Raw genomic sequence first — 26,644 nt, 5'->3', positions numbered from 1 at the left:
ATACGTATTGTATCTGCGCAATTATTCACGATGTTATGAAATACTCTCATTTAAAATTTCAAATGAAATAATTCACGGTTGCATCTCAACCATTCAACTTCTAAGTTTATCGTCACAATAGAGCCAGTACATAGGGTGTCCCGCAATTTTTCCATAAAACGAAGCATTAATTCCGTAACAAGTTCTTTCTTACTTTTAGCTCCTTTATGTGGAAAGATTCCATTTTAATCATAAAGTGATATTAAAATTAAAAATCAGCAAGTATTATATTTACCGTGTCTTTTCCTGTAGTCTACGTGCGATAGTTTCATTCTGACAAGAACTTGGGGCACCCTGTATGTACGATACTGTACATATGTCGTCAGGAGCCACGATTTCCTCGAGCCGTTCTTGTTATTCTTCCAACACGAATGAAACTTATATCGTTAATATTTTGTAACAATACCACGACCTACTTTATACCATTATTCGGATTGTCTCGAAAGATTTGTCGACAGCGTTCGAAAATCCAATATACTTAATGGAAAGTCGAATGCGTGCGGTTGAACTACGAAAGGTCTCGTTTATTTCAAATCAATCGATTCGAGATTCTCTCAGTGCGCTCTTCTTTTTCGTTCTAGAAAATCTTCCCGGTAGTGGCGAAATGCAGATTGTTACAACACGATTCGTTTAACCCGCAGTGGAACGCCTTGTTACAGAATTAAATCAACGAAATGGCTGTGAACAAGATTAATTCGACCCGTATCCACCGGCATTGCTACTACCCAGATGTATAATACATAATATATTCCATCGCCGTTAGAAGGAAGATAGTTGCACTGATTCCCGGCTGTAATTTCATAATCGTCTAAAATATTATGATTAGGATGATTTGATTGTACTTCGAACTACTGCGATATTAATCTTTTTAAATATGGATTATTTTTTTTATAGAATATATGAACGTCCGTGAAGAATTTAACAATAGAGCTATTAGAATGGTCGAACTGATCACTCGGATCATTCGTTATACATATGTCATGGGAATTTTAGAAATTCACAGTGCAGGTTCTAGAAATTTGAATGATTGTTTGTGAAATATATGGATTGAAGTTTGCTTTTTCTGATTGCATATATGCGTATATCAGCTTCTGTTGAAAATGACAACGTGAGTTCGTGCTCGCCATCCATATGCAGATGCGTTAGTTATAAGAAATAGTAACTAGAGGATGATCCTAGTTACAATCGATAGATTTAATCGATAGGCTTAAGATGCCTTTTTGTTTTTATCCTGAGCTTTTGTAAGCGCGTGCAATAAAGACTTTTTTGGCTCAGAACGGTGTGATAGATTTATCCATTCAATAAAATAATAACTATTCTGATCTTACCTCTGAGTATAGAAATAACAACAGCTTTCTTTGTATATATTTTATATCTTAATCAGTATGTTCGTATTATGAATGCATTTTTAATCCCTTCATAATTATTGTACAAAAATTATCTTCAAAAATTGAACAGAGATAATTAATCAAGCTTCTATTTCATCCTTCGGTTTTCTTCTTTCGCATGCAGTTACGTCGACGGGAAATATCATAAAACTAACTACCTAATCTGTTCCTCATAGCCGCTTGAATATTGGATATGTTGCTCGGCTAGGTAGCAAAATGGCGGTATAATGTCGTTTGTATCGTTTGAACGAGGCACGAATAACCGACCTGTCGACGATGAGTAGAAGAGATACACTCATGGAATTATTATGTTTCAGTTCTACCCGAAGGCACGCCCATTATCGTATCGGAACGCGAACGTTACGATGCCGGAGACACTTTGAGGGCAAATTGTAGCTTACCACCCTCCAAACCACCGGCTCATCTCTCATTCACTCTGAACAACGTGGCGGTAAGTGATACCTATAATCCACGCGTCATTATCGAATCCGCAGTTAAGGGAAACCCGTGAAATTAATGGTTTAGGAGCGTTTCTACACAACCTGCAGAGTGTCTAACGTTATTGATTCGAATGTTCATTCGTATGTATGGTTGTTGATTGTTTGGATGATGGATACGTTGATTCGAAATACGCTGATGAATTCAAGTCAAATTTTCTATTTGTTCTTTATTCGTTCATTAGAAATCTGCAGTATAAATCCCTTATTTTTATTTAGTCCAAAGCTTGTTGAGCTGTTAATCACGTTCCATTTAATTCTGTAAACTTAATTATTTTGTTCCCAATTTGTTTTTTATGTCATAAATTAACGCCGATAGACCGTTTGATGCAATGAAACAGATTTTTCGTTTCTCTCATGATTTACTCGTATTCTATAATAACTTTTATGGAGATCGTAAATAAATCGTAAGAAAGTTAAGCTTGCATTCCTTGAGACTTTCTCAACCTGATTGTGTTTTTCTATCGTTAAAAGATTTTTTTTGAACTTTAGCGAGAATGTAAAAAATGGTTGCGACGTGGCATAATTAATGTAGTATAATTTCTTATTTAAATTCTGTGATGAAATTTCCCTTGAAACGTAAATAGTCATTTATTTATTGAAACTAGAACCTTCACAAAAAGAAAAAATATATTGGAATGATTTATCAAAAAGAACTTATATATGAAACATATATAAAAGCTCCAAAGATTGTTTTATTTCAATGATATTAATCTGTAGATAATAAAATCTACAATATCTGTAATTCTATTAAAATTCTAATAAAATTCTACGATATTTCTGTTTTTCTTTCCAAATTTTTGGATATACTGTCAACTTCTCATTTTCTATAAATCACTAATAACTATTCGTTACATTACTAATACACTATTCGAGATGTGAAAATTCCATTAACATGTATTATCGAATCTATTCTATATTCGAGATTGTAGCGTTGAAGTATCCATAGAAATCGATACGGGCAGATCCTGTACAGATCCTGTGCGATACGGTACATCCTGAAGCGATCTCGAAATTTCACGAAGTAAAGCCTTCCCGCGCCGTCCGCCTTCCCCCTTGCCGAAGAACTTTTTCCTTAAACGCTTTTCCGTGTCATCGAAAATAATTTTCAATGCTGACGTTGGATACTTTTCTGTGTGTATACGTATACACAACTAAAATAATTGCGTGATATAGGAGGGAAACGTAGAAGTTATCGTAGTATGAAAGTTTGAGAGGCTGGTCTATAAAAGTTAAAGAGGTTTAGCAAAGAAGAAGAGAACTTTTCCCCTTGAAAGATCTTCCGGGGCGTACTCTGTGTACATTAGTCTCAGTGCCTACGACCGCCAAAGATTTGTTTCTCGTAATTTTTAAATTCAATCTCCTTTGAATGATTACCTGCAAAGAGAATTTTCATCTACCGTTCTTAATATACAGAGGCTCACGAAAATATTTCATAGCTTATCGTAAAAAATATTTATATATGTATACACGTATGTTGTGTGTTATGGAATATATTTTGAAATTTTATCAGCGCTATAAGAACATACGTCTATCCTATTGGTAAAATTTAGGATCCAATTTAATAAATGTATATAGAAGTTACACGATATTCACTGCAAATATGTAATTAGTAAAAGAAAATTAAAGTAAACGTGAATAGCCATCTTCAGCATGAGAGAATGAGGAATCTAAAGAATTCAAAGCAAATCTCTAATCTACCACAACTTAAACTGAGAAATAAATTTCCACGAAACATTCTTCCGTATTGGAACTTCATTATCCTATATTTCAATTCATAATGCGTTAAAAAGAGGCCAAGACTAATAAATACAGTTTTAATAAAGTACAGCTACATACTAACGGAACACAGCGAATAAACTTTCGTGAAATTTTGCTCGCGTGGAAGTTAGTTAAGCCATACATCGCTACCGCTGCTGTACGATCCAAATGCGAGGAACATTTCATTTTCTAGATGCACGTATTTAGCCATATCGAATAATGAGATCCTACGTCGTCATCCTCGGGGACTACGAGCAATACGGTGGCAGCGGATACACGCTGACTTCCACGTTGATGAAAGTTCGCTGGCAACATTTTTCTCGCTGCGTAATTCAATTTTTGCTTTGAATTAATTGATTGCAAAGAGTTTTCATCAAATTGTAGCCGAAAAAAAGGAGAAAAAGAAAAAGGAAGAATGGCCCAGACTACACTGTCTCACGAAAGTGTTCAAATATTTGTAGACACTTTTAATTTATGACACTATAAATATATCATGTGTCTTATACGAAACATTCTGACATTTTATTAGCACCGTACTAAGACCTGACTATTATAATTACATAAAGTTTGTAACGAAATTGAAAACGTGTATGGAAGCAACAAGATGCTTAGTTCAAGTATATATTTCGTAGAATGTTGATTTTTCAGTTTTTACTTATCTTTCATTGAATATTTGCAGTAAATATCTTGTAACTTTAATACAAATTTCCCGATTAGTTTTAAATTTGACAAATATAATTATGACAATCGTGGCTCGCTATAATACTAATTAAATTTCAAAATGTTTTACAGTGACTACAAAATGTATTATTTTCCAATGAAGTGCTTTCTGTTTTACTAGGTTTCACATTTAATTTTCATAATAGGTATTAAGTTTTTGTAGTCATATGAAAGTAGTATGAAATTATATGAAACTTAATATAATTGGATTTAATTAATTAATATACGAATGCCGTAATAAATACAACGGTATAAAAATGTTTTTTAAAGCCATTGCACATAATAAAATGTACAAAGTGTATATAAAAGTTTCCTACGGTAAGTGTTCAAATACTTTGGCGACTTCCACTGTAGGAAGAAACTAGACATCGAATAATTTCGTAAGCTACACGACAGAAGCCAGCAACGGTCGTCCTCTGCCTTTGTCAAATTCCATTACCGGTGGATTTTCATGGCGGTGGGAAAGGGAGGACACGGGACAGGGGAAGTATGTTATTTTCTCGAACACGCGCCATTGTAAAAAGGGCCGTCGCGGCGGAACAACGTACGGTTATGAAGAAAATCGACCTTAGGTGCTTCACACGATGAGACTGAGAGAAAATTAGTAGTACGCGTGCACACGAGATACCTTGGCTTATGAGGAATTGCGAGGTTGGCAGGTGAGAAGATTGGTTTTGCTGGTTTTTACTGGTAATGCCATTTCGAGGAATCCGTCGAATTTCCAGAGAACATTTCGTACCTCGGCAAGAAATAAGTCATTTCGGTAACAACGTTTCGTAGACTGTTCAAACCAGTCGAAACTAAGTACACCCGCTTCGGAACAGATATGTAATTTGTGCGCTTGCATATTTACAGTGTTGACGGAACAGCGTGTTCATTCGGTTTCGAACAGTCAACTTTGATCTATTACTTGTTGTTGATTGTTCTCATTGTTGGGCAGATTTTAACTTAAAAAAATGAAATGTACGCAATACATATAATAGGAAAATTACACGTTATAATTTTTGAGAGATTATATTTAATAACAATATTTTGAGAGAACACATTTTTATTTATGCATCGTTTTTTTCTTAGTTGTGCTTATAGAAATATGAATTTATGTAAATATTCGCAGTTATGGTAATGCATTTTATTTCGTAAGATATAATATTTAACCCTATATGTAACGCCACGAGATAAATACGAAACGTATTTATAATTCTACCATTTTCTCTTTTTAAATATTTTGTGTCATTTATTTGATATTAGGATTTTATACTTTATTAACGTTACATTTTGCATTATTTTACTTTTGTTATGTATTAGTCATTAATATCATACTATTAATGATACTTAATTTTTACATGAATGTTTTAGATGAGGAATTACATTACATTGATTATAATCTTATTTTGCTAACAAGTAAATATACGATCAAAGAGAAATAAAGATGTGTGTAAAACGCTAATTGTAGCTTTCTCGAAAACGTTTCTTATGCAGTAAATTAAATTAGAAAGTATTAACAACCTAGAATCTTCCTTCCCTATATATCGATGACGGTTGCTATTGCTAAATTATTAGACTTAAGGAGAAAATAATCTATTGATGGCCCGGATTGCTCAATTGATAGAGCAGCGCTTGGTAAATGAAAGATCTGGATTCGAATCGCGGACAAGCAATCCGATCGGCCTATTTTTTCTCCTTACAATAGAAACTGCTGAATGCCACCGCAGAACATATACGACATTAATTGCAGACCATCAGATCGAACTTCTATATATGTATTTTTTGTGTCGTGTATTGCTTTCATTCAGAGCCTTAAATCATTAGAGAACTACGAATTTTTATGCATTTATAAGAAATTTAAACATGTAAAAATACATAAAATAAATGTTCAAAAATATTCAATGTACAAAAATTGTTAAAATATTTAAGGGGCTATTCTAGTCTAGAGGCATGAATTTCAGGCGGTTTTTGAAGCTCTGTACAAACGAAACAAAAAATATTCTTACTATCCATGTTTTTATCACTTGTTTATTGATATTTTAAGATTACATAAAAAATTAACCGAAACAAGAAACTCAAAATTCACAAAGTTATGAGCTGGCAAAGTGGGTGGTCCAAAAAAAGGGTGTCCTGGCGTGCATGATTTCAACCCTTCTGGTCATCTGAAACAAAAAAACCGAACGGATTCTTAATTAGTATAGATGCCGCTATAGCATGAACCTTGGAAAAGTCAAAATATTTTTTGTTTCGTTTGTACAGAGCTTCAAAAACCGCCCGAAATTCATGCCTCTAGACAAGAATATCCCTTTAATACATGAAACAAATCTCTGTTTAAATTTAATCTCTTTAATTGTATTTAGAGAAATATGATTTTGAATAAATATCCACAACCTTGTCATTATTTTTCAAAATTTTTATACGAGTAATTTTCGAAACTTTCTTGCCACGTTTCGTAATATCAATCAATATCTGTTTCTTAAAACATTCCTTCAAACAGTAACGGCATACAAGCAGCCGCCTTAGAAGGTATTAATTGTCAAAGGGTAAAGTTTAAGTTAATTGCAAACAGTAAGCGGATCTCAAGGGTATGTAATGAAGTACAAGATCCTCTTTGAATTGTGCATTCTCGAGCATCGTATACGTTGTACTTTTTAAACAATTTTAAAGTAGTGCATCGGTCCTTGTTAAGGAGAATACTTTGAATATGTTGTTTAAAGCCGTACAAAGGAATGATGAATGAATTATATTTTTTAATTTATAAAATAGTATCTTTCGATAAACTCAGAAAGGGACAGTCACTATTGGATATTAGATGTTTCGAAACTCCGATAATATTTTATACGTTTCACATAGATTTTTCTACGATCTTTTTTGACATCAAATTATCCTTTTTTAAGGTAAATCATCTTTTGATATTATAAATACTTTTACTCTTTTTGTTTGTTGTAATGGGTTATGCAACATTGAATTCATGTATGTGTCGATTTTTATATTTTTTTATTCATCAATGACTTTCTTACATATTGCCTGATTTATGCTTGACATATTCTACTTATTGAATTATCTTTGCCTATTATATTTATTATATTTTTTTGTCTATATTTTGTATTATTGTATTTGTTGGTCTATTTCTTTTATGTGTTTATATTACTTATCGTACATATTGCAGCAATAAAATGCAAAAAATTCTACGTTTCACTTAAGCGCTTGTAAAACGTGGCACACTATTTACTTCTACTTTTGAACAAAATTACGATTAACCGCTGGGAAACTAACTTTTAATGACGAAACTTCCCTCGCTACAACAAATTATTACTTTCAGTTGTACTTACCGTTTTCAGAATTTTACGATTGGTAATGAGACTCGCAGCATACAAATTACTGGCAGTTTACTTGAAAATCAGTGACAAGAACGTTTCAACAATAATCATAAATTAATCAAAGAGGAAAACAAGAGCTTTATATAGGAATCGTAAAAGCAATAGAAAGTAAATTTGCGAAATTCGTAATACATAATGGTTTTCCTACTTCTTATTAATTATTTACATTTTCATTTTATATTGAAATATAGTATATAATCGATATATATCGAAATTGTTTAGAACAACGATTAAAATATGTCGTAGATATTGGTGACATTATAATTAAAATATTAAATACACCGATCCTTTACAATCTGAGATTCCAAATAAGATAGTAACAAAAATTTATCTTCGATTGCTTATCGTAGTTACACCTTTCTAATTTATCAATTAAATCACATTATCATTTCGTTTTCAACATAAAATAAATAACACAGTAATTTCAAAGATCTTATAAAAATGGATAATATTAATCAAAATCCTATTCTCTTTCTATAAATCATCAAACCGTGCAATTGAACGAATCGAACAAGATATGCAATTTTCAATGTATAAACAGGAAAATAACTGGTTCCAGTTTGGTACACGATATTTATGGGATAGTAAACGTTGCTCGTGAACAATTGAGTGGAACCACGTGAAATGACAGCTATCGCTAGGCTAATAGCGCTCTTGTCGTTCTGCTTGCGTGTAAAATGACGAAATGACGCATTCCTGTTGCGACGGTAAACGGGCATTTTTAGAGAATCGTAAAACAACATGAAGCCGAAGGAGGTTTCAGGAAACCAGTCGGGGTTACGGAGCAGAGAGAAAACCCCTATAACGTAGTCTCGTATCGACGAGTTACGAGGGGCTATGCTTGTATGTTTGTCAGGAATGTGAGATGTGTCACAAGGCAAATACTGTTTCCACCTCGTCGTCAAACGTAGTCGATGGACCACGAGCATCCGCAATTTTTATTTCCACTTCTTTCCACCTTCACCCCTCTACTCATTCCGTATGAATTGTATATTACACACAGCGCTTTTAGTAGTGTATATGTACTGGGATACTTTCTTCAGTATCATGACTACTTGCTTATTTATGTTCTATACATACTTGAATATAAATTAAACCTTTTCATAACGATGTTTCTTTGTACCGTATATCAATATCGATGGAGTGTTTAAATGATATGATATGTTCATAGTCTGTGTTTGGCCTCTTTATGAAAACCTTGAACATAAAATACTGGAAACTCTGGTTATTTGACCATTTAAGTGCATATATTACTTCAGGTATTTTTTCTTCATTTTGACAGAAAAATTGTATATATTTAATGATACAAATGATAGTTTTATTATTATCAAATCTCAATCTTGCTCACTTGATGATAACCAGAATGCTTATAAATTTAATTTAGTACTAAACCATAATTTGTGTGTGTGTGTGTGTTTGTGTGAATATTTATTTTTACATTATTTTTACATTTTAGAATTTTTATATCGTGTCTTTATGAAACAGCATATTTTTCAGTTTCCCTACATCTCCTGTTCTCTGTCGACATTTTCTCTCTTTTTAGTGGAGAACCCACAGTTATAAAACATTCCTTAAAAGTATCCTCCTATTACGGGGCAGTAAGTTATATAATAACCCAATTAATTTTAGATCTCCACACTCAGATGTCTTCTTTTCTTATTCTCTCCGACAAACCACTATTAACATTCTTTCTCTCTCTTTCTTTCTCTACAAAGCAAAAATTATACTTTTTTCGTGTCTTATTTTATCTTTCTTAGGATTTCAGCTTCTATCTACCTTTCTAATCTGCACGAAGCAAAAGAAAAACAAAAACTACATCAAAGAGCTTTTCTATATTAACAACGGAGCATATATTTGTCGGTGTCTTTCTCGAAACTGTGTTTTTCATTTCCAAAACATATTTAATACTTTATTTATACCATTAGTCATTATGGTTCACTATAGTCTGTACTTCTCTTGATGAATATTCTAATTCCTGTACTTTCTATTCTGTATGTCCTCGAAGTAATAATTTCTAGTATTGTTCACTGAGATATGTTTCCTCAATCTTCATTTTACCATGATACATGCTTTCCTCGATACGACGTATGTATAGGTAGGTTGTCTTATTCTAGGAAGATTTACTTCCACTATGTTATTCATAGCTGTTGCATGATACTGTTCAATATTAAAGTGCAAATTGTTGCGATTAGTAACATTTTTCAAGCTTCTCGTTAAATGGGTGTGTTGTTGGTTAAGGCATTGATGATTTATCAAATAAAATATATTTTTCTATCTTACGTATTACCTCCATGATTTAAAAAATAAAAGATTTCGTCAAATGTCGCATATCAACAAATAAACTTCGTTGTGTATCGAAATATATCTTTATATGTAAATATATCACTTGAAATGAACTTTATATATATAAGTTCATTTCAATAAATAAATATATATATTCAGGATCAATCCATTTACATAATTTAGATACTAATTCTAGAAATCTTTTTTTTTTAGAATATTCATAATATTACGTTTCCTATTTCATGAAATAGAAAATATGGTCCACTGTGTGCACAGTACAGTAGATGAGATTCTTGGTTAAAAGTAATTGTGAGTCAATCTGTTTGAATCGTTCTACAGAACACATCTCCTAATTCATAAAATTGAAGACAAACTGCAATACCGATATTTCCTGAGCAACTCAAAGCAGAGACGTCTGTATGAATCCAAGGAACGGTATCTAGAAACTCGCGCAATGACAACTGAGTAAAAATAAATGAATCCGTGAATTGTCTACCATTCGTAACGAGTTTACGGTTGTTACATGACGATAGCACTCAGCAGCCGTTCCGCGAGGGATGAAATGAATGAAATGAATTTGAACATTAGTAACTAGCACGTCTAGACAGGGAAAGCTTTCGTAACTCGACAGTGGCTTGCAAAAGGTTACACGAAGTTGGATTCGTGTGCCATTCGTACAATTTAATTGGCTTAAAAACTAAGGTAACTTTTACCAATCAAATGCACACCCCGCGGGAAGAAAGATCGTGGTCGCAGCTGCACAAGAGGCGGCCAAGAAGGGGGTGGAAACTTTATTGGATCGTAAGTTGCCACCTGAAGGTACCGTGGCGACCGATGCCCGTGCACTCATTCGCTTCCCACAGCCGAGTAAGGGTCCGAGTATTTTCTTTCACTTGTTCACAGGTGAAACTCCATTGTTGTTCTTACAACCCACGACGAATCGTGTTATAAAGCACAAAAACGACCACTCGCTCCTGAGAACTCACGAAGAAACATCCGTGCTAGTTTTTCTAATATAGCAAGCGGGATCCTTCATCCGGAAATTGAAGAAATTATAAAACTCGTGGTTGGACTGTGTGAAACGCTGTCGTGATAATGAAAACACACGTAGCTTTTTCTCGTTTTGCTCAAATTTGTTGCGTGTGTGAGCGAGGATGAAATTATTCGATTACATGAGATATGAAGAACTTCTGTTGAGCAAAAAGGAATTTTTAACGGAGGAAAATATTAATATTCGACCTTTCTTTCTTAATTTAATCACTCTGAAAATATTCTGATCAATTCTATAATTAAAAACTTTTAGTCTTTTTTTTTTAATTTACATTATCCGTGTATTTGAGTAATGAAATCGAGAAATTCATAAATAGTTGAGTTGATCAATTTGGTTTAAAAAACTCTTGATGGTTTGCTGTATAATTAATAATCTTCGGGAATATTGATTAATTTGCAAAATTTTTAATAATTGCCATTTTTAATTTATTTAGGATATATTGTACAAGTTATAATCAGAGAGAAACGAAATTTTCTTTGCATAATCACTTCTGATAGATACGTAACAAATTAATCTTGGTATTTGTAGCATTAAAAACAAAATTTGTATTATATAATGTTGTACAATACACGCAACATGTTCAACAAGAGCGATTTTTACCCCTCATTTCGTCTGAATTGAACCAGATCGTAGAAATTCATTTCCATGTTGTATCGACGACTCAGCGAACTACGAACGACACTCGTATTCAAACGAATCGTTCGATCGTATTGTTCTTACGACCTTGTGAAATGGACTAGATACTTGATACCCGAAAGAGTAATATCGTATGAGAACACGTAATAGAGAGTTATATCATTATACTAAATTGCAGTCTTTTTAGCATTTCTCGAGTTTTTACCGAATTATCGAATAAAATATTAAATAACATTAATCTTCCTCTCCTTTACGACGCGTAAAAATTATTCCCTGTCAATTATTAAATTAAAGTTCAATGAGTAGCTAAAGCCATAGAAATTTACAAACGTTACAAATTTTATAGTAGCTCCACTTTCATGGAAATTATTAATATTGCTCGTAAAAAGCGAATAAATTAATATTGTTGCGTTTTATACATTTAAGAAGATTTATTATACCTATACTTATTCCATTTTTGTATTTAATATTCCCTTTAATTACTTTAATTACTATCACTTTAATTGTTTAAAAAGTTTATCAACAAAATGTAACTTCTAATTTTTTACGCGACTTCAATCACAATTTGATATAACTTTCTATGCAGCAAAATGTTACGTCTCATATTTCCTTTAATATTTTAATAGAAAACACTACAATTAAATTGTGAGCATAATCAGTACTACAGTTGAAGAATTGTATTGGCAAAGTGTATGTTTTATACGCTTTGTACACCTTTTATCTCCACAAGAGTCTTTTTTTCTCTAGATCGATTGTGTTTCAGTTCTATACCTACTTGCAAAGACTATCGAAATTCGTTCGTGGCAGCTTCGTACAATTGCCCCGAAAACCTATTCTAATTGAATTTCAAAGAGAACCTAACCCGTTTCAACCTTTTAGAACTTACATTCTACGTGACCGATTTGAGTCCTTGAATAGATCCCTACAACACACAATTGACGTCAAAGAGAGCAATTACATCTGATAGACAAAACAGAAGGTTTCGTTTTCTGATTCCGTGAAATTTCGATATCCAACTGTTTAAACACGGCTGTGTCTGCGGGGATTGGAACGTTGTTCATTCGTTTCTATTGTTTAATCTGGTTTTTACGTATAATATTTAACCCATTGTGGAAATCAAACTTCAACGTTCCACTGGAGCTCGTTACGTTACTAGAATCAATAACGAAAAATTCAAGTTCCATCATGTTTCCTGTAATACTAATATCGCCTTTCAATAATTCTGCAATATTTAATTATAGAAAAATCTTTATTATAATTCTAAAAAATTAGCTTCTGTAATTCCATGTATAACATAATACTGCAACTTTATAATATCCAATTATAAAAGAAAATTATAAATTATAGAAAACTATTTTGTATAATTCTATAGTGATATATTACTTAACTATAATAGCATGATCGGTAACATGATCGTTAAGACTTCCAATACATATTATGTACGTTTGTACAATACACTTATACAATAAGTAACGAACAAAATAATAAATTGCCACCGAAAACAAATTACATGTTCTGAATTAGTGTCTACAAATGTATGCAGTGGTAAATTGTACCATATTAACGAAGCTGGGAAAGCAATATCGTCCATTGTTTATGTGTAACAGGCCTAACGAAACTTAGGCAACAAACCAAGCACGACAATGATTCAATTCAATTTTGTCCAACTATGTAAGCTCATAGGTACATGTTTATTACTTGCAAACATTACAAGATTAGTAACACTAAGTATCGCTTAGCTAAGTAAATGGTTGTTTCTTCGAGTTATTAAGTCACATTTAAGTTAATCCTAGGTCACTAATACCTGAAGTAACGTGACTGCTTCACAGCTGATTTTCACCTACTATTAATCTCTCAAAGAATTTTCTTTGGTCTCAAAGTAATGATAGTTTAATTGTGAACATTTATGAATTATATAAATATACATTAATTAGTTTATATAACGGTCAAAGTGTGTATATATTTTTGATTTTAAATTGTATTGATAGTCACTATGACATAAATTAGATTTTTAAGACCAAATAGACCAAGATAGTCTTTATAGCAATGAAAGCATTGGATTTTCACAAAAATTTTCATGAAATATGCTTGAAAATATCTTCTAATAATTGTCAGTTATTATAATCTAAATTATTGCCGTCTAAAAAAACAATTTCCATTATGTAAGTTCATTTTTCTAACTATGAATTATATAAATGAAACTCGTGTAGATCCCCTACATATTTCAGCTTTTATCACGTATACGTAACAAATATGGGTGGAAGTTTTCTTATCTATGGCTATTTTTCTCATTCCCTTCTCTTTGCGACTCATATATTTAATCCCACTGTTCCTTGTTCGTACATTTATTTCGCCGGAATATTGTCCCTTTCTTAATGAAGTGCCTAGATGCACCGTGGGAGGAATATATGTAAATATAATGGAAACTATATAATGCAAAAGCATGAAACATATTTGTCACTAATTAAAATGACATTCAAGCTGTAATAAGGTAGTAGTAGGAGTAAAATTTTGACCATCTGGAAAAGCTTTTAAATATTATGCTTATATTTTACACAGTCTCATTACAAAACTGGACAGATTGAATTTCAGTTGAGCAAAAAATGCGAGTTTTATATTCAAACAAAGCTTTTCAAAGCAAGTTTTTTTGAGAAAATTGGGTAAAACAAAAAATATACAACATACAATAACATGCAGATCTCTATAATGACTTCATTATCTTTCCGTCCAAAATGTATGCAAAGTCCTGAAAAGCTTGAGTTGAAATATTTGAAGCATACTTGCAACTTTTTTAAACATGCATGAAAATCTTTGGCGAATCAATCATCAAAATATTGACGTATAAAACTTCCAGCATTTCGAAAGCCAGAAGAACTGTTCTTTTTTTAGAAAAATACTTTAATGTAATTGCATGATTCCTTTGCGTATTTATTAAAAGATATGCTTACAATAAAATACAATGGGACATTATACACATTCATCTCGTAGAAATAACGAAGTACCGAGCCGTACAAAAGTCTCATCCTCATACGATCGAACCCTACGATTTTGTAACGAGCCTTCACACGGGCGTTACTCGTAACAGCCGGTTTGCCCTCCAATTTTTTATTGATCAAACGAAAATCAGGGTCGGAACCGTCGAGCTCTCCGCTCGCCATTCGCCAACAAAAAAGAACGGTTGAAAAAGAGAAGAAAGTCGCGGCCGCGTGAAAACGTCGAAATGAATTCCCGTGATTTACGACTCAGCCGCGTGCGAAGGTATGAAAAAGATTATAGCATTTCGACACTACTTTCATTCTCTATGGTAAATAGACGGGTGTCTAAAGTGATAACGCAAAGGGATTTTACTCAGCCACGATGAATGTTCTTTATTCTCCGCATATAGTCTTGGAGTCTGCGGGTACAGTGGCATGCACAAACAAGCGCCCACTTTCCCGCGTGGCTTCGACATAATGAAATGCATCGTCCTTTGAGGGTATAATCCAATGCAGATTAAAACCCCGACTGTGTCCTCCTCTCTCGCTTCCACTGTTCCGTGGACTCCTTCGTCTCCGCGATACAAATTGCAGAGCAGCGCACCGACGGGGAGAGGAAAGGGTGTCGAGGCTAATCCAACGAGAACCTCGTCACGACTTTATGGGCGAAGCCGACCGAGCGGAGAGACATCCTTAGCAGGAAAAATCGAGGTTGACGAAGGGACCAGTTTCCCCATCTTCTCTTCCTTCCCCGCCAGTGATTCTTCCCTCGTTTCTCTTCTCTTGCTTTTTTCTTAAGCTTAGAATGCACAGCCAGTTACGTACGCCTCTTTGCGGTGTCATCGAATCCATCCACGGCAAAAGTTTGTACTGTTTGTAGCGGGAGGAAGAGAGCAGAGAAATCGGGTAACGACCTGGCTTTAACCATCCAAACTAACCCATCGACTCTTCTTTCTCGCTCTTTGTCTTTCCTTTATATTCCCTTGTTGTCCATCTCTCTTCCTCCTGCGCAACCCTCTCTCTTCGGCCGGCTTTCACCTCCTATACGTCCTTCCTTTCTCACGAAGTCTCATTCATTAAGTCTCAAGAACGGTCTCGCAATCTCTATAGGGTCGTCGGTAGACGTGTACACGACGTGCCGTTTGTTCTCCACTGAAACTCGAGATGTCCTCCTCGAATAACACGCCCGCGACCGTCACTACTCTCTCACAAATACGCCCTCGCCCGATATACGAGTATACGAACGCAGTCTTTCGTCAACCGACGAAACACACTCACCGGAGTCTATACGAACGATGTTAATAAAGTCTTCATCCTGAAGATAATGAAAGATTAGAGCCAAGCCGTGACCTACGACCAGATGACGAAGATTTGAACATATTTTCTGTTGGCAATTGTTTTAACTCGAAGTTGTGATGAGCGTGTGATTTCTCTGCTGTTTCTGAATTTTCAATTTTCTACATACATTTTTACTTTACAAAAATGAAATATTATTGGAACGATCTAAGCTTCAACATCTCCAAATTCAGTCTGGGAATTTGCACGGATTAACCTAACTTGTATATTATGAAGCACTACCAGCTTCTGATATATTTAACGAACGAATGAGAAGATATAGCGTACCTCGCGTTCACGAAGAAAAGATATAAGAAGCAAGGAATTGGTTGAAATAGATAGAAATGAAATTTCACACACAAAAATAGGCAATTCTTAAATAAAAGTATTATTACGTTCAAAGCTATTAAACAAGATTATTATGTTCAAGCAGTGTCTTGAAAAATTTATGTTCTAATTCTATGAAAATTTAATTAATCTAAAGTAGTTTGTAGGAATATTTGAACACTTCCCAGCGAAAACTTTTATGTACAATATATATTGTGTGTATTATACGTAGATAGTGTCATCTTCTACAAGTCTTTTAGCATAATGTTTCTATAAATGTTCGGATACTTTCGTGAGCTACCGTATACTTTATTAGTCGTATAATTTACGTTGCTATTTTAAAAAGAATATCGAACTACACACGTAAGGATTCGCGACGCAGCATCTTCGGCGAACTTTTGACAGTTGGATGCGAGGATCGATCCCATCGGATACACCGGCAATGCTCGGTCATCCCCTATATCCGGCACGCGTGCACGCGTACACACGTTCGAACATCGAATTTCAACGTTCCTAGGCACGGACAATGTAATCACGTTGTTTGCTTGCCGGTCCTGTCATTCGGACACAGAAGGTGGGCGTACTCGCGGCTCCAATCAAGGCCCGGCGCTCCCTTTGATTCTGTTCTTCAATTTGTCACTGATGAGGTTTCTTCGAATTTTCGGCTGACCAGGGTCAAACGGTCTGGCACGCGATGAACAAACGTTCGACCTGTCGATTTGCATATCGAGGTTCCAGTAGATGGTTGTACAGTAGATAATTGCAAAGTTTTCAACTGTTGAGAGGCCAAGCTGTTGGTGTTTGGGTTTTGTTTGAACGATACGTTTTAATTGAAATTGTTGGATGCTGTGAAAGGGGGTAGAAGGCACATATCTTTTTTGATGTGATAGTAGATCAGTATGTCATGTAGATTAATGTAAATTACAGTTTGACAGGATTAGAATGTTTTACAGCTTTCATCATGCAAATATGGATTTTTAATCTCTTGAACGTAATAATTCTTTTATTTATGGTTTCTATGTTACTTTACGCAGCGTTATATTCCGCAAATACTCATTCAAAGATCAAATATATCATACTTACATCCGTAAGAACTGTAACAAATCTGACTGAAATTGATTTGTATCTATTTTGTAATTTTGTATTTGTATCTATCGATTTTAATTTTGTATTTATGAAAGATGAAGTTTAGATTTTAAATATTAGGATTGACTGATTTTATGAACTGGTAAAAATTACTACCTTCGTATTTAAACCTTCCACATCCGATATTGCGTACATAAGTTATCAATAAAGTAAACGATAACTGTATTTGTTGTCTATAAAATTGACTTTAAATATTAACGCGTTATATTTTCTTTACAAAAATGTCAGAAAAAATGTGTGCCTGTTAACTATCAATAAATGATAAAATACAACTTTTTAATACAGTATAAATATTTCAAAATACAATATTCGATACGAATATTATTTAATTTAATATGTCTATATGCTTGTTTAAACTTCAACGTCACGAATGACAGTACATGAATTACAATATCAAGGATTAGTATACTTAAATTGATACAGCTACAGAAATCACGATCGATTGATTTGAAAAGCGAGTTACATATAGTAATTTAATCGGCGCATAAATAATTCTGTTATACTAGCGCACATAATGTTTCAGTATTTAATGATAAATGTTGACAATCAACATTGAATATTTACGTACATCTCGTATAAGGTACAATATCACGCGGCGGCGTGCAACTGTTGTTTTGCAAATCTCTGCAAACCGCTGGACGTTCCGCGCAACGTAGGTATCTCGTGAAAATTATTACCACCATCCGTGAATGTAGAACGGAAATTAGATACCCGGTGTACATTCAGTTGCCATCAGCATAGTTCGTAATACAGGTGTCGTGTAGATCAGCGTAGATTGGAAATCGTCACGTTGTACGGTTATTTGGTAATAAGTTGATTTACGTATACGTCTGTTCGACATTTTTGAGAACGATACACGATATATTTCAAATGATATACGCGGATTTTCAAACTTTCGAAACTTGATACGTCGCATAAAGTTAGAGAATCTCTGATGATATTCGACATATTTCTTTTTATTGGAAGAAGTTTATGTTTAGGAGGTGACATCAGCCATCGATACGAGAATGCAGAAAAATAGCAAAGTCATGTACAAGTTTACGTGGTTTTTCATGAAGAATATTTTGAAATAAACAAAAATTTGTGTAATATTATAGATGGTCATATAAATAGAAAAAATATTTTTTTTTTGATATCTTTCATTCTTCATGCAATTTCTTCTTTAATCATTTGACTGTTTTAAGAAACTCTATATATGGCAATAAAATAAAGAGTTGGGAATATGTTTTTGAATAAAATCCGTTGAATATTAATAAAGAAGATACGCAAGATTCTATTTTTCTAATTTTCTCACAACTTTACAACCGATTATTTGGATAAGCATTCGCAAAACAGGAAACGCAATGAAAATAACAAAATGTCTAAATTATTAACAATTTTATATTTGTTTAACCTAGTTCTGTATGTTGAAATTTCATATTCATTCTTCTCAAGAGTAATTTCAACAGAGTCTGCTTTAAAAATAGTACTGTCAGTAAATAATTCATTAGTAATATCCTGGTGGCCTATATAAAACACATCTTTAATACTAAATTCTTTAATACTAACAAGGAAGCTCAAAAATGTAATATTTTTTTATAGTTTCTTCTCTCAAACATTTCGAATATCTTTCATGATACATATTACAATTTATTCCCATGAAGCATAATACGGGATTAAATGATTCAATAATATTTCATACACAAGCATGAAGTTTAAATATTTGATTTAGTTTAATATTTCATATATAAAATTTAACGCAAACTAATGACAGATGATTAATTAACACAAAGTGACAAAGCATTTATTGGTTTATTTCGTGCAAATTACTTGTGTCGATGACATGTAAGAGCTTCTAATCTCATCGCCAATAAATTTCCTGTGCTGCGATGAACCAATACTTCTTCTAATACGTTACACTATTATTCCCGCAACGGTAGCGCGTCAGCTATCAAGTCGATCCATCACCTTGCAAAAGGAAAAACGAGATTCATACAAAACGAGTACTGCTCCATAAATATCACCCACACTTGATAGTGAAGTATGTTTGCAAATGGATATTTACCGTCGCGCCGGTCAATTTGGCTGATAATTTCATTAAAAAACGCTGCAGATGCAGTATATCGTTTCACGTAAACCATTAATCTTCCATAAATCGGATAATTAATACGATTCATGTTTGATGAAAGATTTTTTAATTAAAACAATATTTTAAAGATAAAAAGAACATTTATGATCTCATCCGAAAATAACGAGACTGAGTCCTTTATATCTCAAATTGATAACTTCGTCACAAGAAAATATACCAGCACGATGTATGAAATTCTTTATAACCATTGTAATTATGTCATGGAAATATATTTCCATATTCTCCCCATAATATAGACTTAAATATATAAATATAGATGTATGCTTAAATACAATTTTATATATAATTAATTATAATGTATATATAACATAGATTTGAAGATATATTTCTTGTAATCTGAAGCATTGTAAATGTCACATTTTCATTTCGCGTACGATTATCGACAAAGAATTGAAACAAATTCTCCATGAATGTATTACCTTACAACAGTTCTACTTTCAAAATAATCACCTTGACTAACGAAAAGAAAAAATAATCTGTAAAACCTTACTATTAAGAGCAGAATTTAAGCCATCAAACATTAACTCGTTATTTTAAATCTGATACAGAGGCTCTGGACATTGCCTGGTCCCGGCTGCCTAATCAGATTACCCCTGTGATCTACTTAGCCCATCGACCTTTGACAAAAAAAAAAAAGAAAAAAAATAGCCAATTTTCTTTGCGGAATTACTTTGAACGGGGCTTGTTAAAAAACGTCACCGCAACAGACTTTCTCCGATAATTTGTGTCACCGTTTTGTAACAAAGGAACGCGAGTCCTTGACTCGCGCGGAAAACTGCTCAGGATTTGTGTAATCTGGCAGAAATTGGGACCCTTTGGGTTACCGTACGCCAGCTTCACGGCTCGGCTTTCCCCTGCTGATTAAGCTCCGGTGACCGTGTGTGGATCGATGGAATCGCAACCGCCTGATCTCGTATTCAACGTTCGTGATCCGACACACGGTCTCGTGCGTTAGGCCACGAGCTCTATGCACAGCCCCGTGTGCGTCTACCGGTACCTCCAACCGTTCGTAGAACCTGCCAGGAGAGCACACGTAACCTCTGTACCTTTCGGTTCGGCAGGGAGGGGCGGCGTTTGGGGGTAGCCTATTACAATTTACACGCGGTTATATGTAGCTAAACGAAGCAGCAGGCCTGCTAATTGTGGTTAAGTTTAATTCGCGCCGACGTGCGGGCTTGGCTCGAGCGGAATGGTGGCAGAGAGATAGAGAGGGATAAACATACGTATAGGGTGTTCCAGAAATAGGTGATTTAACTTTGGTATAATGGAGAGCTGAGAAGTTAACTAGGTAATGGAATGCGGGTCTGAATGGTTATTTCTGACACAGCAGATGGGATTATAACAATGTGCACGCATTTTAACCTATAGCGTCGCATATATAAATAAAACCATATAGTAACGTTGATCGTCTTTACAACTTTACACAGTATCATATTTTACATTTCCTAATGACGAAACAAGGTCATATGAATGTAGGTGAAAAGTTTACATTCTAGAAAATCTGTGTAAGTGTTCGACTGGTTTCGTAAGCTACTACATAATAGCTACTATATTAATGGCTACTGTATAAGCTAATTTCTGATTAACATTATAGATAGGAAGTTATTCTACATACAAAAATAAGTAAAAAATCCTTTCGTGTAAGGTCTCGTTTTCGCGAAAATAGCGTTTTGACATGTTCGTCTGGAATTATCTCGGTACACGTGTACTCGACAAATTTCCGAACTTATCTTTCTTGAAAGCGAAGTTTCAAATGAAAGAACCATATTCCACATTTTCGACTTACTTTTGCACGAGAGATCATCGCAAATTTTCGGTACACCGTTTATACACGGTGAATGGGGAAAGGGGAAAGATCGTTTCGTTTGACGTACGCTCGCACAACTAACGGGGATGGTATCGTCGTTGTTGCCACCGGTGCATCCGACGCGCGCCTCGTGTGTGCACGTGTAAGCCGAGCGCGAGACGATATAGGCTGTATATATTCGCGCGTTTATCGATACCGCGAGGTTATTGGCCAATAATGCGGGAGAAAACCGACGTGCACCTCTGCGATCACCGGACGGCTGCATTCTGCTTGCGCCCAGGTCTTTACACCGGCGACTGCTATTATAGGCGGGATCTATCGACAGATACGCCAGCCGAACGATGCAGCCGAAAGAAAGGGTAGAACGAGGAATGAGAAACCAGGGATGAGAAGATCGGGGGATGGCCACTTACTAAATTGGCGATAGACAAGCACGATCACTCAGCGTCAAATTACCACGGACTCGCGGCGCATGATGGAGCGGACGCTCATAGATGCAGATGGATCCTATTGTTTCCACGGCAAGGTCCTCCACCAGAGAGGGAGAGATACGCATCCGGACTTTTCCCTCGCCTCGTGTATTATCTCTTTCTCTCTATCTCTTACTCTCTCTCTCTTTCTTTCTCTTTTTGTCTGTCTGAAAACCCATCACCTATCGTTTTGGATCTTTTCTACGTCGATTTTGTAGCGAAGCTCCTTTTATCTTCTTCTTTCGTTACGCCCCTTTTACGAAATCTCGATGCTCGTCGCATTTAGGTCCTTGTTCGATTTGTCGCGCGGTCTTTTCTTCGATTAGGTTTTCCTGATTGTTCTAGCCTGGTATCGATCAGGCTTACTTAGTTTGTTGAGGCTTGGTTAATTTGTTTAGGTTGTCTCTAATTTTATCGTTATGTTCGCAGGTGCTTTATCGAACTGCGATTTATTGGAAATTTTGGATATTTGAGAGTACAACTTTATCGCCTCCTTCGTTTCAATTATGTTCTGTTAGGTTTTCAAAAATCCACGTTTGCTTTGGATGTCTGGAAGGTTCCAGTTTCGCAACGAATAAATAGCTTCGTTATCCCAAATTCATAACAGTAATCAGTCCTAGAATTCAATAATTTTTTGAATAGAGTTATCAGTTTCTTTTCAAATAATTTATACATTATCGCAGCTATTTAACAGCGTTATGTTTTTCATGTAAATTTTTGAATGAAATAGAATACGTATCCATTCTCATTGGAAAGATACACGAACCAGATCTACTAGTAAATTGAACCTGATACCGTACAATCAATTCAAATGGTTGATGAGTTTATGGGCTAGCTTAGTTGTTGTCAGGTAGCTTTACGCCTGGCCGAAATGCTAGGGTCTACAAGGGGTTGAGTGTCACGCACTAATACCATCCATAGCTTCGGGCGCATCGTCCAATGGAATTGCTTCACGACGAAGAAAGGGCTCTGGATCGTGAATCTATGTTATTCCTGAATCTTAATGACGTAACTGTGACATGGCACAAGCGTTTCACGATGACTAATTCATCAATGACGAAGCAATTTTCTTTGATTGCTGATGATAATATAAAGATATTGGGATTGTTATATTTGATATGGGTGGAAATTGGTCGAGGTTGAAATAATTTGAGAAAATAGACGGATCAAACATTTTTAGATTGTATATTTTTATGGTAAATATATAGTAACTTTATTTTCAAAAACGAAGAATAAAGATGATAAAATTAAAATTTCTTGATGTTAATGAAAGATGATACGTTATGTCAAAATATTGTAACATGAGTATTTTATCAGATTGTTAAACATTTGAAGACATCTTCTGGCATACTGTTCATTTTACATTTATAATATTATGACATACATAAAATGTTCATTTTATATTCCAAAGTCAATTTTCGCACGGTGGACTGCAATTCTGATTGTAACGTAAGTTCGACTGCGATAAAGTATTTTACATAAATTGATTCATTAAGAATTAAAACTCGTTAGACAATAATTTAGAGATATCAACAAAATTTTCATGACGTAAGAAAGATACATCATTGATAAAGTACTTGCTTCAGTCTCTCTGGCCTTCATTTTCATTGAAAACCGAGGCACAGAATATGTTCTTATTGTTATAAATCTACTACACTTTACAGACGAACTACGTCTATTTCTATGTTAATACGAAAAAATGTACTTTTGTAACTTTATGATACTATAATCCCTTCTGACTATAACGTAATATAGCGTATTAAAAATTCTGCAGCACTTCTTACACGAGATTCCATAAAAGTCAAAGTGCAATAAAAGAAATATTTTTACAGAACGATACGATCAACATTCCAAGTAGAAACATATTTTACATTCGATCGGGTCTCGAATTCATCGAGAATGAAACACGTTTCTGAAAACGTCGATCGGTCGTTGTTACTGGAAGCTCGCAGCTGAAAGGCGAGCTATTGTCAAGTGGCGGAAAGCTCGAGCGACAAAATCGAATAATGGAAATTTTATTACTTCACCGTGCCATTCAGCGCGATTCTAACATCGCGAAGATAAATTTGAGGCAGGAATTTTCAACGCTGGGAAGGTTCCGATTTTTCCGTGGAAGTAACTTAAAAGTCGCAATTCCTCAAGTTTCTTGAACTCAGCAGTAACTGGAATTTACTACGAGTCACGGATGACAGGCTAATACCAGTTTTTCGTCCCAGGGAGAAGCGTAATCCCGTCGATGGGCATCGTTGCTAAGAAACTGCACAGCTGGCGCTTCCAGTTTTCAAAATTCCTTCTTTGGATCTCGACAAGTTAAGCCTCGAGCCTTCATGTTAATTTGGTTCCTTGAGTTACACTATCGTCCTTAAGTATTTAACCAACTCATATAATTTGATAAGAAGCTTGACATTTTTGTTTTATCTTCGATGTTATGATCGAAGAACATAAACTCATGTCATAAGAAGCTCATAAAAGTATATAAACATTTACCGTGCAAAATTATGCGTGTATTGTGTGTTATAAATATAAAGTTATGGGTATTAGGAAAATTTGAAACCGATTTAAGAATTTGTGTGTAAATAACAAAATATTTATTACAAAGATATGTGTAATAAAAAATTAGTATGCAAGATATATAGCCATCTTAAACGTATAATAAGTGTTAAATATAGCTTCACTGAATATTAACATTTCTTAATATACTGAATACTTGACTACTTAAATACTTTTGTAATCTCTGTGGAATATATACCTACTTGTACTACACATCTTGTAACTACTATATATATTTTCAGATTTGTTTCAAACTTTAGGAATATAATTATGATAGCCGAGTCTCATAACAGTGCTAATGAAATTCCAAAATGTTTCGTATAACGCACATAATATATTCATAAAGTGTCTACAAGGGTTGTAATACTTTCGTGAGTTTGTGCACCTGCATCGTTCGAGTTCGATGTTTATATAGAACAGTTGATAAAATCTATATAATATATGTGTATGAACTTCTAAAACGTGGCTGGTAACACGTGTTTCAATCGTTCTAATACCCCAAGATTGAACAAATTTACATTTAAAGTCAGAATCAATTCTCATCCAGTCTCAATTATTGCTCTCTTGTTTTTTTACTCGAAATGTTGCAAACACACGTGTTTTTGCGTTATAATCAACATCGAAACTGTTACCAACACCATTATAAACAAAATTATCCAAAAAATGTACACATTTATTCCATTAAACCTTAAATAACGGAGTAATGCCTATTAAAACTGCTAAAAGTGTAAACAATTATTTTTGAAAAACTAATGTAAATCTTCAAATTCAGTTGAAGCCGCCTGAAAGAGTAATTCTTCCCCTGCAAAATGCTTCCCATTTCATTTCCATCCGACTTCTCGTTCCTGAGATATCATCGTTTAAAGAGAATGGCATTTTTCAATAATTCTCTATCGCTATCTCTCTCGAACGCTCGGATCTCTCACTTCCGCACGTTGCTGACCAATCACAACCTGGTTAATAGTGCGCTGGTCAGTGACAGACAGCGTCTACGTTCTTTACCGTTAGTACTACTGCGCGTACGCATTTCCTGGAAGAAATGTAGGTCATATCGTTCCAGGCTGCCATTCATAATTCTACGGATTGAGATACGTCTATTATACTTTCTAGTCTTTCTGCCGCTATATCTTCCGAACCAATTGAGATATCGACTTAAATTAAAATGCGTTATCAAGAATGCACTTTTGTCTATCTTCCAAATAATTAATACTTAAAAATTTCGTAATTATTTTATATGCATTGTTTATAAGATGATGTATCATTCGGTGACATAATATTTTAACTATTGTTTCCATGAATATTTATCAACTTAGATCAAAGAGTTCCATTCGAGGTATTCTATATATAGTGACTCATAAAACTATTCGAACGCAGACACTTTCCACGTATTATACGTTTTATACGAAACATTTAGATATCTCGTCAGCATTGCGATGAGATCTATCATGATTATATTGGTAAGGTTCAAAACAAATTAGAAAATATACAACACTTCGCAGATGTAGTTTAAGTAATCTATTAATTCACCGGTCAAAGAATGAAATCAATATTGTCGGGACCGGATCTCAGCGTCGTTGTACGTTGCTACAAACGATTCATTCCAACGATCGCCTTCGACAATAATTACACGGAGTTGGCTTAAAAAAGTAGTTTAATCGAGCGCACGTGAAACGCTTGTCGTTGAAGTCAATTAGTCAGAAGGCTCTGAGAGACTTTTTATTTAAACGACTTAAGCGTTCTCCACTTTAACGTTGAACGTGACTAGCTAGTCGCTAATTATCTCGCCTTCTAGTCTCCTTCGCGATAACACGCACATTCTACGGAGAATAGTTTTTTAAACTCGGCATAAGTATTACGTAACCGAGATAAAATAGAGTACAATGGGGCATTAAGTATTGTAACGTCATCGAAGTAGCGGACGGTTTAAATATTTGTTAATAGAATGGACGTTAATGCAAAAATTTTTGGTGTATCGCATCGAAAATAATTGAGAAGCTTTCTGAAAAGAGGCAACATAAGACAAAATAGTGAGTTGAATAATTTAGTAACTTTTTAGGTTTTAGATACTGGTTACGTTCGCTGTTTTTATTTTTATTATAAAATTTGCAAAATGAGTTTTATAAATTTTATATTGCTTAAACTATTCGACTAAAAAATATATACTTG

The 26,644-nt window shown here is 34.3% G+C and overlaps 1 protein-coding gene across 1 annotated transcript in view; it reads left to right on the top strand.

Annotated features, from left to right (window-relative positions):
• LOC117163404 (uncharacterized) overlaps nucleotides 1-26,644 on the top strand; it is a 210,616-nt gene that overhangs the window by 127,164 nt on the left and 56,808 nt on the right. The window contains exon 4 of the mRNA XM_033345647.2: nucleotides 1,745-1,878. Coding sequence (XP_033201538.1) covers nucleotides 1,745-1,878 — 134 coding nt within the window. The remainder of the gene's footprint in view (nucleotides 1-1,744; nucleotides 1,879-26,644) is intronic.

This window comes from Bombus vancouverensis, chromosome 9, assembly GCF_051014615.1.
Source record: "Bombus vancouverensis nearcticus chromosome 9, iyBomVanc1_principal, whole genome shotgun sequence".
Lineage (NCBI taxonomy): Eukaryota > Metazoa > Arthropoda > Insecta > Hymenoptera > Apidae > Bombus > Bombus vancouverensis.
The sequence above is the reverse complement of the archived record's forward strand: the minus strand, read 5'-3'. Positions and strand labels throughout refer to the sequence as shown.